Source organism: Chionomys nivalis, chromosome 5 (genome assembly GCF_950005125.1).
Source record: "Chionomys nivalis chromosome 5, mChiNiv1.1, whole genome shotgun sequence".
Classification (NCBI taxonomy): domain Eukaryota; kingdom Metazoa; phylum Chordata; class Mammalia; order Rodentia; family Cricetidae; genus Chionomys; species Chionomys nivalis.
Genome location: NC_080090.1, coordinates 29,364,663 through 29,377,053, shown reverse-complemented (window position 1 = coordinate 29,377,053; position 12,391 = coordinate 29,364,663). Strand labels below are relative to the sequence as shown.

Below are 12,391 nucleotides of genomic sequence, written 5' to 3'. Positions count from 1 at the left end.
AAAATTCTTAATTTGATAAAAAAGTGCAAAATGTTTACTATAGTGATATTTTATTTACGTTTTAATAAGTAAGGCTTGCCTGAAGATCAGAAGGTAAAGCTAAGCCCCTAGAGACCAGGCAGTGGTATCACACACCTTTAATCCCAGCACTCGGGAGAAAGAGGCAGACGGATCTCTATGAGTTCAGGTCCACCCTGGCTACACAAGATCAATGCAGAAACACATCCAGGTGGTGGTGGCTCACACCTTTAATCCCAGTACTAGGGAGTCGCACGCCTTTAATCCCAGCACTAGAGGGGCTATAAGACAGGAGGAGACAGAGGCTCGGTGCTCAGTTTGGTTATCCCGCCTATACTTCCCACCTGGCTACTGACCAATGAGCGTTTTATTAAATAAACTAATACGAGTGACAATTCTTTACAGTGTACAAGAGCATTATCCCACAGCAGTGTACAAAGTTTCTCAAACAGAAGTAAACAAGCTTAGTGAAATAGTGCATTTCTAGGATCCCAGCATTCAAGATCAAAGAGTATGAAGCAGGAAGCTCAATTGTTCAAGGCCGTTCTGGGCTGTACCTCAAGATGAGCGTAGGACAAAAGAAGCAGAAAGGAAATACTGCACGAATAATAAAAACCCAGAAACAGATACTGGGGTTCAACGTGAAAACCAGAAAAGCAAAGCAGCCAAGCCACCAGAAAAGTCTTACCTCTACCAAGGCTGGGTGACCGCACACTAAGCAGACTAAGCAGACTAAGCAGGCAGAACCTCTCTCTTCTCCCATTTTATATTCCCTCTAGTGCTGGGATTAAAGGTGTATGACTTCCTAGTACTGGGATTAAAGGTGTGAGCCACCCTCACCTGGATGTGTCTCTGCATTGATCTTGTGTAGCCCAGGGTGGACCTGAACTCACAGAGATCCCTTCTGCCTCCATCTCCCAAATCCAGGGATTAAGGTGTCCACTACCACTGCCTGACCTCTAGTGGCAGGAACACACCCAGGGTCAGGAGGGTGGACTAACAGAAAGGTAAACTCATTATATTGGTCCCAGCATAACTGAGGCCTCAATACCTCCCTCCCTCCCCCAGGAATGTGTGGAACCCCATCTGGAGGTATGAGGAGTATGGGGCTCACCCCAGCCTTAGGATATAGGGTGCCAGGGGAGCTAGGCTAGGGGTTCTGAAGGGTCTAAGGCAGGAAGTGAAACTGAAAGCTAACCAAAAGGCTTTGCCTTTCTGATATTCAGGCAAACTTTATTTATTAAAATGTAAATAAATTATCACCATAAGGAGAAGGAAGAAAGGGGATGAAAGGAAAGGACAGGAAGCAAAACAAGACCCAAATAAATGGGAAGGTATCTCGTGTTCATAGAATGGGGATATTAAAATGGTTAGGATGACAGTATCCCCACAAACTGATTCATAGCATCAATTCATGACCTAAGTAGTATTGAATATGGGTTCTATCATGGAGCGAGCCTTCAGACATTGGCTGGTCACTCCCACAAGCTTTGTGCCACCATTGCCCTAGCATATCTTGCAGGCAGGACACCATTGTAGATCAAAGGATTTGTAGCTGGCTTGGTCTTTGTGTTTCTCCTTTGGTAGCACACAGAATCCGTTCCTGTAGGAAAGGTGGTAGAAGTAGGAGTGAAGGCTCGCTGCAGGCACCAGCTTGACTTGTCCATGCTCAATAAACTGTATGGGTGTTATCTTCAGCAGTTGGGCCCCGCTCTCAGTTTGTGGAGAACTATGTACAGTCTTGGCAACAGCCTGGGTTGTTTGGTTCCCATGGGATTTCTTTGGCCAAAACTCAATTAGATGTAACCCAATCCTGGTACTGGAAGCTTCATTTGCCAGTTGGGACACTGTCCCGTTATTTAATAATTTCACTAACTACCTTTTAAATGCCCCTTAATTTTAGCTGTCTCTCCTCATGTTCCCCATCCCCACTTGCTCCTCCCATTTCAGGCCCACCCCATCCGTCCCTCACTGTCTATTCCATTTCCCTTTCCTAACAAAATCTATCTGTCCTTACTCCCTGACTCCATACCTACCCTCTGGGGCTCTGCAGATGGCCACTTTGTTAATCATTGACTTATCAGCTAATATCCACATATAAGCAACTACATACCATATTTGTCTTTATGGGTCTGGTATAACTCACTCAAAATGATTTTTTCGAGTTCCATCTATTTACCTGTGAAACTCATGACTTTATTTTTTAAATGACTGAGTAATACTCCATTTTCTTTATTCCTCTGCTGAGGGACATTTAGGTTGTTTCCAATTTCTGGCTATTATGAATAGAGCAGCAATGAACATGGTTGAGCAAATGTCTCTATGGCAGAATGAAGCATCTTTGGGGTATATGTCCAATAGCTGGGTCTTGGGGTATACTTAACTCTTGGCAGTGAGTTTCATTCTTCCATCTTTTGATATGCTAATCATCTATAGTATAGGTCTTTTCCTTCAGCAGAAATTTATTTTTTGAAGAGGGTTCAGGGTAGGGTTGAGTCGGTTCACAATGTATCACTAGCTGGCTTGGATCTCATTATGTAAAACAGACTGGCCCAAAACTCATATATATCTACGTGCTTTTGCTCCCAAGTGCTGGGATCAGAAATTTGCACTGCGTTAAAAGTGCTGTAGCTGTATTTTAGGGTCTATGTTGCTGTGAAGAAACGCCACGACTAAAATTAACTTGGGGAGGAAAAGATTTCTTTAACTTACACTTTACCATCACAGTTTATCATGGAAGGTTCTCAGGACAAGACTCAAAAGGGCAGGAACCAGAAGGCAGGATCTGATTGCAGAGGCCATGGAGGATTCTGATTACTGGCTTACTTCTCATGACTTGCTCAGCCTGCTTTCTTATAGAACCCAGGACTACTAGCCCAGGAGTGGCACCACCTACTGTTGACTGGGCCCTCCCACATCAATCACTGATTAAGAAAATGCCCTACGGGCTCATCTGCAGCCAATCTTATAGAGGCATTTTCTCAGTTGAGGTTCTCTCCTCTCAGATGACTGTAGCTTGTGTTGAGTTGACATAAAACTAGCGAGGAAACCCAGGAAAGACTAACCCCGTCTGAACTTAAGTTCCTTCAGAATGATTTGCATTTTTAATACCTTATGACTCTTAAATTTTAAACGATTTTTTAGCTTTTCTGTTTATTCCTACTTGCTATGATATGAAGGATTATCTAGCATATTTTTTTGTGTCTTAACCAAAATTAGACTTTTGTCAAACACCTTTAAAAAGAATTGTTTTTATTTAACACGCAACCAGCACTAGGACGCTGTGACCATTAATAAAATACCCTGGCCTGCTAACGGCGTTTTAGTTTTATTTATTTTTTATTTGAAAAATAAAACTTTCTAACATGATTTTAATAACATTTCATAGAAACACATTCCATTTTTATTTTGTTTCAGGAATTTTTGGAGTGTACACATGAAGCATGCCAAGCACACAATCTTCAGCCTGTTAAATTTTTTCTTGAAAAAATTATTCAGACGTATGAAATGATGATTGTTCGACATGGGTAAGAGTATTGATGATCCGCCATAGTTTTATGTTATTTTAAATTAAACTAAAGAACCAAAGGGCAATAAACTTTATATATTAGGAAGGCTAGAGATCAAATGACTTCTCCCTTCTCAGTAGCTTACAGCAAACACCAAGAACCAAGAGTGGGTTGCACACTTGTAACCCTAGGAACCAGAAGCGGGGGGAGGGGGTGCACACCTGTAACCCTAGCCACCAGGTGTGGGTTGCACACCTGTAACCATAGCAACCAGGAGTGGGTTGCACACCTGTAACCATAGCTTATGACTGAAGCAGGAGGATCTTGTGTTCCAGGCCAGACTGGCCCATATATGAAGATCCTATCTCAGAAACTGAAGTAAACACAGCTCACTGTTAGGTAACAATTCTGAAATCCACTTGGACACATGGTGCCCATTTCCAGAGAGGGATTTACTGTGAAGCTAATGGAGTTTAAGCTTCAGGACCTCTTCCTTGTAGGGAACCATTCGAGCAGCTGTAAACACTTTGTATATATAATTTATTTTATAAGGCATTATTAAAGTAGATATGTAATTTTGTGTTCATAATTATATGTATATTTTTCCTTTACTAGATCACTTAAATTGAACTTAAGGCTCTTTATAACATCTTGTATCTAACTCTGCTTGATTTTTCTTTCCTGGGAAGGTCTTTATAATCAATTGTTTTCAAGACGCTCAACTTAATGTTTGAAAGGTCTCCCTATTTTTGTCTTCTTTCCTCAATATGCATGAAGTAACAAGAAAGAAAAGTGTTATTCATAGTAACTGAAAAATTATTCCAGCCATTTCCTGCTCACAGAAAGTTAGGGTTTAATAATCACGATTTTTGTATATTATATAAAACTTCAAACATATACTAAAATGAGGAAATAGTAAATCAATCCTCATGCAGCTAGGGTTGAGCACCTACATAGGTTAGACCAGAATCAGGAGGTAGAAATCAGTGGGCATCTTCAGAAATTTAATCAACTTTTATGTGTTTTACCCTCCATCTTCCCTAAGTACAGGTTTATTGTCCTATTTCTCTAGATCCTTGCGGTATCCTTAACCCCGCCAGGCTTAGTAGACTCTACACCTCTAGCGTGTTTTCAGCAAGTCACGTTCTCATAAAATGATTCCGATAGCCCTTCTTATTCACAGTTGTTATTTCTATGGCTTCATTTACCCACAATCAGCTAACTGCAGTCTAAAAATACTAAAGGGACAATTTCATATTTGGAGAGAGAGACCACTGTCATCTCATCTTCTCAAAGTACATTATTGTAATTATTCTATTTTATGACTAGCTGCTGTTAGCCTCTTACTATGTCCAATTTATAAATTAACCTTTGTAAAAGTTATGAATATGCAGGAATAACATAGTATTATTTACACTTCTACAGAAAATATGGTTTTGGGTATCCACGAGTGGACTAGAATGTAACTCCTAAAGACTGGAGGACTTCTGTACTGAGAACCTTCATAGATTTTAATAATATGGTAAACTAGCCCTGTCCTTGATTTCATCCTTTATGTCAATCTGAGTTTTTATTGTTGAAAAATGTTCTTAATTTTTTACCAATATGCATGAGGATTCTACATGTCCCTGAATTTCTGAACTCCCTTATTCTACCCCCCGCCCCCACTTGCAGGCAGACCTCTCCCTCCCATCCTGTGTGCTCTTTGTTTACAGTCTTAGTAAACCCAGCAATCTTTTCATTGTACCTAATAATACTGTACTCACTACCCTTTCCTCTTTATTTAGGTGTATCATCAGTCTTCCAACTTATCTAAATGGTTAAATTCATCAAATGGTTTACCATGTATAACTACAATTGTTAATCCCCTGGAATCTTAATTTGCCCTGGCTTCTAAGTCAACATCATATATTTTGGTTTTCTTTTATTATGGCAAGAACAGCCTTCCTATGATAGGCTGACTACACTGTAGGAACAACCAGTGCTAAAATGTTAGCGATTTACAATACAAAGACGTATTTTTCATGCATGCTGTATGTTCATTTATAGGTTCTCAGGGAGACTCTGTTTATAATAGGCACACAGAGTAGCCGCCATCTCACATTGTGGATTGCGTTCTTATTAGAGGGGTGACGACTCCGTCAGTTCCCTTGCTGGAAATTACCTGCCTTATGTGACATTCATTGCAATCAGTCACCTCGTGTTTCCACAGATGTGGCAAGGAGGCCTGTGTGCCTGGAGGTGGCCTGGAAATCTTTGGCAGAGAGCATTTTGCCACTACAGCAATTGAAAGCTTTAGAAACAGTTCTCCCCCTGCCTTGGGTTTTATTTTAAGAATATATAAATAATAAAAGTTTATTGTCATTTAAAGACTTTCTGTTATACTCTACTATTGATAGTGTTATGAATGTGGAAAATTCAGTGTACACTCGATCAGTTTAGAAGAGAAGTATTTTCATCTACCGGAAGAAACATTTTAGAAATTTAAAAATTATATATGGTGATTAACACAAAGTGATGTTTTCTATGCTGGTATAAATAATTTAATTAGCCATATTTTTACCATCTTATTCTATAATTCTCTTTCATAGTTTTATGCTAGTAGGAGAGCCTTTTTCTGCGAAGACAAAAGTTCTGCATGTGCTGGCTGATACTTTAACTCTTATGAATGAACGCAACTATGGAGAGGAAGAAAAGGTCATGTTCAGGACTGTAAACCCGAAGTCGATTACTATGGGCCAGCTGTTTGGGCAGTTTGACCCCGTGTCTCATGAGGTAATCTACAAGATAACACTCTTGCCTGTAGTCAGTGTATATTAAAGCAAGAAACTATAAGTATTTCTGTTTTTAATGATAAATCCAGTTTAATTTATGAATGAGCCTTTCAGCATTTTCTTCTCTCCTCAGTGGACTGATGGCATTGTGGCGAACACGTTTAGAGAATTTGCCTTAGCAGAATCACCTGACCGGAAATGGGTTGTATTTGATGGTCCTATTGACACTTTGTGGATAGAAAGTATGAATACAGTCTTGGATGATAATAAAAAGGTAAATCACTATTGTTTAGAGCAGAACTTATTCAGACATAAGTAATCCTAGGGCTATATATTCAAGCTAAAGTGTGTAAAAATTGAATACATTTATAAATTGCCTTTTCAGTAAAGACTATGCTATAGGAAGTCTTTTTGTTTTTAATAGAATGAAAGTGTATTGTATTAAAGCTACTGCGTCGACATAATTATTGTCTTAGTCACTGTTCTGTTGCTGTGACAACATGGCCAATGCAACTCTTACAATAGAAAGCATTTAACTAACAGCTTGCTTACAGTTTCAGAGGGTTAGTTCATTATCATCATGGCAGGGAGCGTGGAGGCCTGCAGGCAGCCACCGTAGCAGTAACTGAGAGCTACATCACGCATAGGCAGAGAGAGAAACTTGGGGCTTGGTGTGGGCTTTTGAAACCTCAAAGCCCACACGCAGGTGACTTCTCCCAATAAGGCCATACACACCTCCTAATCCTTTTTATCCTTGCAAATAGTGCCACTCCCTGGTGACTCAGCATTCAAATGCATGAGCCTGTGGAGGTCTTTCTTATCCAAGCCACCACAGTAATCTATCAGCAAATCAAGCTGGGCTGGAGAGATTGATCAGCCCTTAAGAACACTGGCTACTCCTCAAGGAACCAAGGACCCGGGGTCCATGTTCGGTTCCCAGCGGTCACCTGTAACTCAGTCCTTGGCACTGCACACACGTGGTGTGTAGATATATATGTAAACAAAACACTCATACCATAAAAAAGAGAAGGTTATTTCAATGATATAATTTCATATAGAACTTTAATATTTTATAAGAAAAGAAGTCTTATTTCTTTTTTTAAATTGAATACTTTAGTTTTTATCTGTAAAATGTTACCCTAGGACATGAGCAGTATATAAAAGAACTAGACAATGAAAGTCTTATAATATTTATTTTAATTAAGAGTAAATGGTCATAAAAGTCTAAAAAGAGATGCTATGATTTTAATGTATTTGTACACTTTCTTCACTGTTACCAAAATAAAGATGCATAAAATTCTCTAAACCCAAAGGTTCATTCGTACACATTCCATAATCTAGTATAAGTAGATATACTAGAAGTCAGTATATCTTCTAGAGATCATCATTTAACCAATAATAATTGGTTTTAGCAGATCTTGGGTTTCCTGTTAATGGATTTCTATCTTTAATGCTTTTCTGTTTTGATCCATGTAATGAGGTATTTGTGTTGTTGTATTCTACTTTAGTCCTTATTCTTTTCCATGCCTGTATTAGTATTCTCTTATCTAATGTATTTTCATGCCTGTATTAATATTCTCTTATCTAATGTATTTTAATGTATTTTCATGCCTGTATTAGTATTCTCTTATCTAATGTATTTTAATGTATTTCCATGCCTGTATTAGTATTCTCCTATCGAATGTACTTTAGTTTATTTCTATACTTGTTTTGTGGCTCTGGGGACTGAATCCTGGGGCCTTGCACATGTTAAACAAGTACTCTACCATTAGGTTATCCCCCCGCCCATTTTATTTCCATACATATATGAAATTACTGTTCTACTAAGTAATAAATTCATTTAATTAGTACTCAAATTATATTCAAGTACCTTATCATTGTTGGTCATTATATTTTTCTTTCTTTTCACTTAGTAATATTGATTGCACTCAGAGTAAAAAGTAAACTGGCAAGCCTTGATAAGTCAGAAAGCAGGAATTAATCAGTAGGATGAAGTATAGAATTTAAACTCAAATATAAGGGTGCTCTCACATTAGATGAAAGGTGGAGTGTAGCCGGAAAGTTTGGATAGACAGAGGTGATGATGAAAGATGAAGAGAAACCTTATGACAGCTTGTCTTCATGAGTGGTATACCTCAGTACTTGACAGATGTAAGGAGAATTTTAATAAGCCATAGTGCAAACTGGGAAGCAGATCTGCTTAGCAGGGGTTCTCAACCTGTGGGTCATGACCCTTTGGAGTCACATATCAGATATTTACATTATGATTCAAAACAATAGCAAAATTGCAGTTATGAAGTAGCAATGAAATGGTTGGGGGTCACCGCAGCATGGGGAACTGTATCAAAGGGTCACAGCATTAGGAAGGTAGAGAACCACTGGCTTAGGGAAATATAGAAGTATCTGTGGGTACTGAAGACCTGGTTAAATTAAAATGCTCGAATCACCATTCATTCTGCCAAAGGCTGGCTTTGTGAAATATTCTCTACAGATAAGCAGCCTGGCATAGGCAAAGGTGATGTTGCAGTCCTAGAAATACACAAAGACTTCAAAGACAAGGGCACGAGAATAGTGAAAGCAATGGATATAAAGCAGAACTTACCTCACAAAGGAGATAATGAGAAATTCCTTACAAAACTGAAGAGAAAGTGTATTAGGGAAGGAGAACTGGTAGGCATGGAGGAGTGGAAACTAATCAGGATATATTATGTGAGAAGAAAATCTACTCTTAGTAAAGGGGGAAGTGTATTAGGCATCAGTGGCAGAGGAAAGGGAGAACTGGATGGTAAGGAGCTGTGGAGAGAGATGAAGATGCTTGAATTTAATAGTTCAAAATTGCTTAGTTTTTTTCCCCCAAGAGCTAAATTTCTAGCTATATGAAATGAATGACTGGGACCAGTAAATAAATGAAGACAAGGTGGTCAGGAACATATGACGCTCTTGTTTTAAAATGCTGATTCTTATGAAGCCTGGCCCAGGCTGCATTTAGAATGAGATTGGGTCAGGAGCTGAGGGTTTTGCTAAGGGGAGAATCCTTGGGTCCTGGTAGGTGACAGCAAGGCAAGGGTAGCCTGACGGCTGACTTGTACGTGATGGTGAAGTGTACGTAGTTAGTAGACAACACAGCAGGGGTGAGCGATGATGTTATCCCAACGTGGTAGCAAGTGGAAGAGTACTTATTGATATAACCTGATAGACATTTAAAAGTATTCTAGATGCGTTCTCTCAGGTAGAATGTTCTACAGTTTTGGAAATATCTGCATCAATCAGACACCTGTGGCTTGTTAATATTTCATTTGTAGAATGCCTTAGTAGAGTAGGAGAACTCAGCGAGCAGTGCCGAGAAAGCTCAGAAGTGGAGCGCTGGCCTAGCATACATACGGCCCTCACTCCATCTCTGGCACCAGGAAAATAAAAGTGTTAAAGTACTGAACTTTAACCTTTATTTAATTTGACATTGTAAACTTTATTAATTTGACATTGATAAATACAAATAGCTCTTTATGGCTAGTAGCTACCATATTACACAATGCAACTCTTTGCCACTCTATTTTATACGTAAGGAGTTGAATCCAGAAATGTTATATGCTTCAGTGTTGACTTATGACTAGACAAGGAAAACCTGAGTCTAGAGTGGTGATTGTAGAAACGAAGAGGACACAGAAAAGTATATGTGGGAAAGACATTGTAGCAAAAATAATTTGATATATTAATAGTTAATAGTAATAGTTACTAATACTATTAAAATTTAGTAATCTCAATGAAGGTGTAAGTCATAAACAATCCCACACCAGTTTGGAATTATGATTAATAGGGTGGTATTTATTTAAAGGGGAAAAAACTTACAGATAACCGTCCCAAACAACAGCCCTCTGCGCAATTAGGAACCGGAGCAGGAAGTAAAGAGAGGGAGGAGGGAAGTAGCCGCTTTTTTTAAAGGGAAAGAGACCACGCCCCAATGGGCTGGTATCTCAGCGGCTATTGGCTGGAGGAGCGGAAGGACCTCCCACAACATCTCAAAGCCAAGAAGCTTGAGATAAAGTAGCTTTAATAATAATGGAAAAGATACGTATTTGAGAAAAAGGCTGAATTCAATTGATGAATTTTTTTACATATTTAATAAAAGAGGAAGTGTTTTAGATTAAAGAATTTAAGGAGACTTCATAAATATGGGGCTAGACTAGTTTTTTTTGATTTCCAGCCATACTAATGTCTTTATATCATAGCACATGTTTTCTCTATAAACATATTCATTCTATCTTATAGTGGTATTTTATTTGTATTTTAATAAATAAAGCTTGCCTGAAGATCAGAGTGCAAAACTAGTCATACTAGTCAGTCATACAGACCAGGCGGTGGTGGCACACACCTTTAATCCCAGCAGCCACATTAGCTAGCTGTAGAGGCCGGGCGATGGTGGTGCATGCCTTTCTTTAATCCCAGCACTAGAGAGGAATATAAGATGGGAGGAAACAGGCGCTCAGGCTCATAGTCTGCAGTTTGTGTTTGGTGGAGATCACTGCAGTCTGCAGTCATGCTGAGGATAGAGGCAAGAGCTCTCTAGTGGCTTGGCTGCTTTGCTTTTCTGATCTTCAGCTTGAACGCCAATATCTGTCTCTGGCTTTTTATTATTCTAAATTTTAAAATATTTGAAAAATATTTGCCTTTAGCTTTGCCTTATGAGTGGAGAAATCATTCAAATGTCTCCTCAAATGAGCCTCATCTTTGAAACAATGGACCTTTCACAGGCTTCCGTAAGTTCTTAATATAATACTGATATATTTGTTTGCTTATTTGTTAATTGAATCAAAATATTTTGTGTCCTAAAATGGGTTTAACACAGGGGATAGGGAGATTAATAAGACTCAATGTATGTTTAAAAGGGATGAGAAGCATGCTAATAACTACTCCCAATGCACAGTTACACATAAGTGCTCTAAGAGTATGGAGGAGATTGGTATCCATGGGGGATGGGGAGAGAAAGACCTTAAAAGATATTTGTATTTGACCTAGTTTTGCAGAAGAGTCAAGACGTCTTCAAGGAGATTAACTAGGTTTGGGTATTTCAAATCGTGACTGGATGATGCATAAACACGAAGAGGTGTAGAATGTCTAAGGACCTAACTGAAAATAGTTTTCTGTACAGGGGACATCTGGTGTGTGTTAAACTGTAGAAACAGGCAGACCTAGACTGTGGATGGACGTAGCAGTGCTAACTGAGCGTTATCAGGTAAAAGGAACTCTGCTTCCTCTCCAGCCTGCCACTGTGAGTCGTTGTGGCATGATTTATTTGGAACCATCACAGTTAGGATGGGAACCGCTTGTGGCTTCATGGTTGAATTCATTGAAAGAGCCTCTAAATGAACCAGAGCATCAAACCCTGCTGAAAGAACTTTTCAAATGGCTAGTACCACCTTCTTTAGCATTCCGCAGGAAGAGATGCAAGGTAACAGCACTATAATTCTTTGACTTACTCCAGTTTCAGAAGATTCTGTTCAACTTAACTAAATCTACAGTCACTATGCTAGAACAACTAACTAAAGCTAGTTTTTTTCTTTAACTTTGTTTACTTATTTATTTATTTATCATTTTTGGCCTTGAACTCACTATGTAACTGAGGATAACCTTAAACTTCTAACCCTCCTGCCTCCACCTCCCAAGTTCTGGGATTGCAAGCATGTTTGTTCTATGCCCAACCTTCCTTGGTTTTATACTTCTTAAATTACAAATAACTTAAAAGGTTTATTTTAACTTCACTATTTATATCAAGTTAATTTACTTTAGCTTTACTATTTATATCAAGTCATAGTTTCTAGACCTTTAAAAAAATCCCAATTACTTTCTATATTTTAAAACTATTTTAGGTGCTAGTGTGGTTGCTCAGTGGTTAAGAATGCTCACTGCTCTTGTAGAGGAGCTACATTCAGTCCCAGCTCCCATGCTGAGTGGCTCACAATTGTCTGTAACTCCAACTCCAGGGTCTCTGCCCACCTACACTAGATGTGCACATATGTGCACACGCACACACACTTTAATAAAAATAGATTTTAAAATATTTTAAATATGCATCTTTTTAAACTCACATGAGCT

General features: G+C 38.8%; 1 protein-coding gene across 1 annotated transcript in view; it reads left to right on the top strand.

Moving 5' to 3' along the window:
• Dnah12 (dynein axonemal heavy chain 12) overlaps positions 1–12,391 on the top strand; it is a 161,927-nt gene that overhangs the window by 60,950 nt on the left and 88,586 nt on the right. The window contains exons 29-33 of the mRNA XM_057770077.1: positions 3,436–3,545; positions 6,119–6,302; positions 6,435–6,575; positions 10,972–11,055; positions 11,559–11,747. Of these exons, the coding sequence (XP_057626060.1) occupies positions 3,436–3,545; positions 6,119–6,302; positions 6,435–6,575; positions 10,972–11,055; positions 11,559–11,747 (708 nt within the window). The remainder of the gene's footprint in view (positions 1–3,435; positions 3,546–6,118; positions 6,303–6,434; positions 6,576–10,971; positions 11,056–11,558; positions 11,748–12,391) is intronic.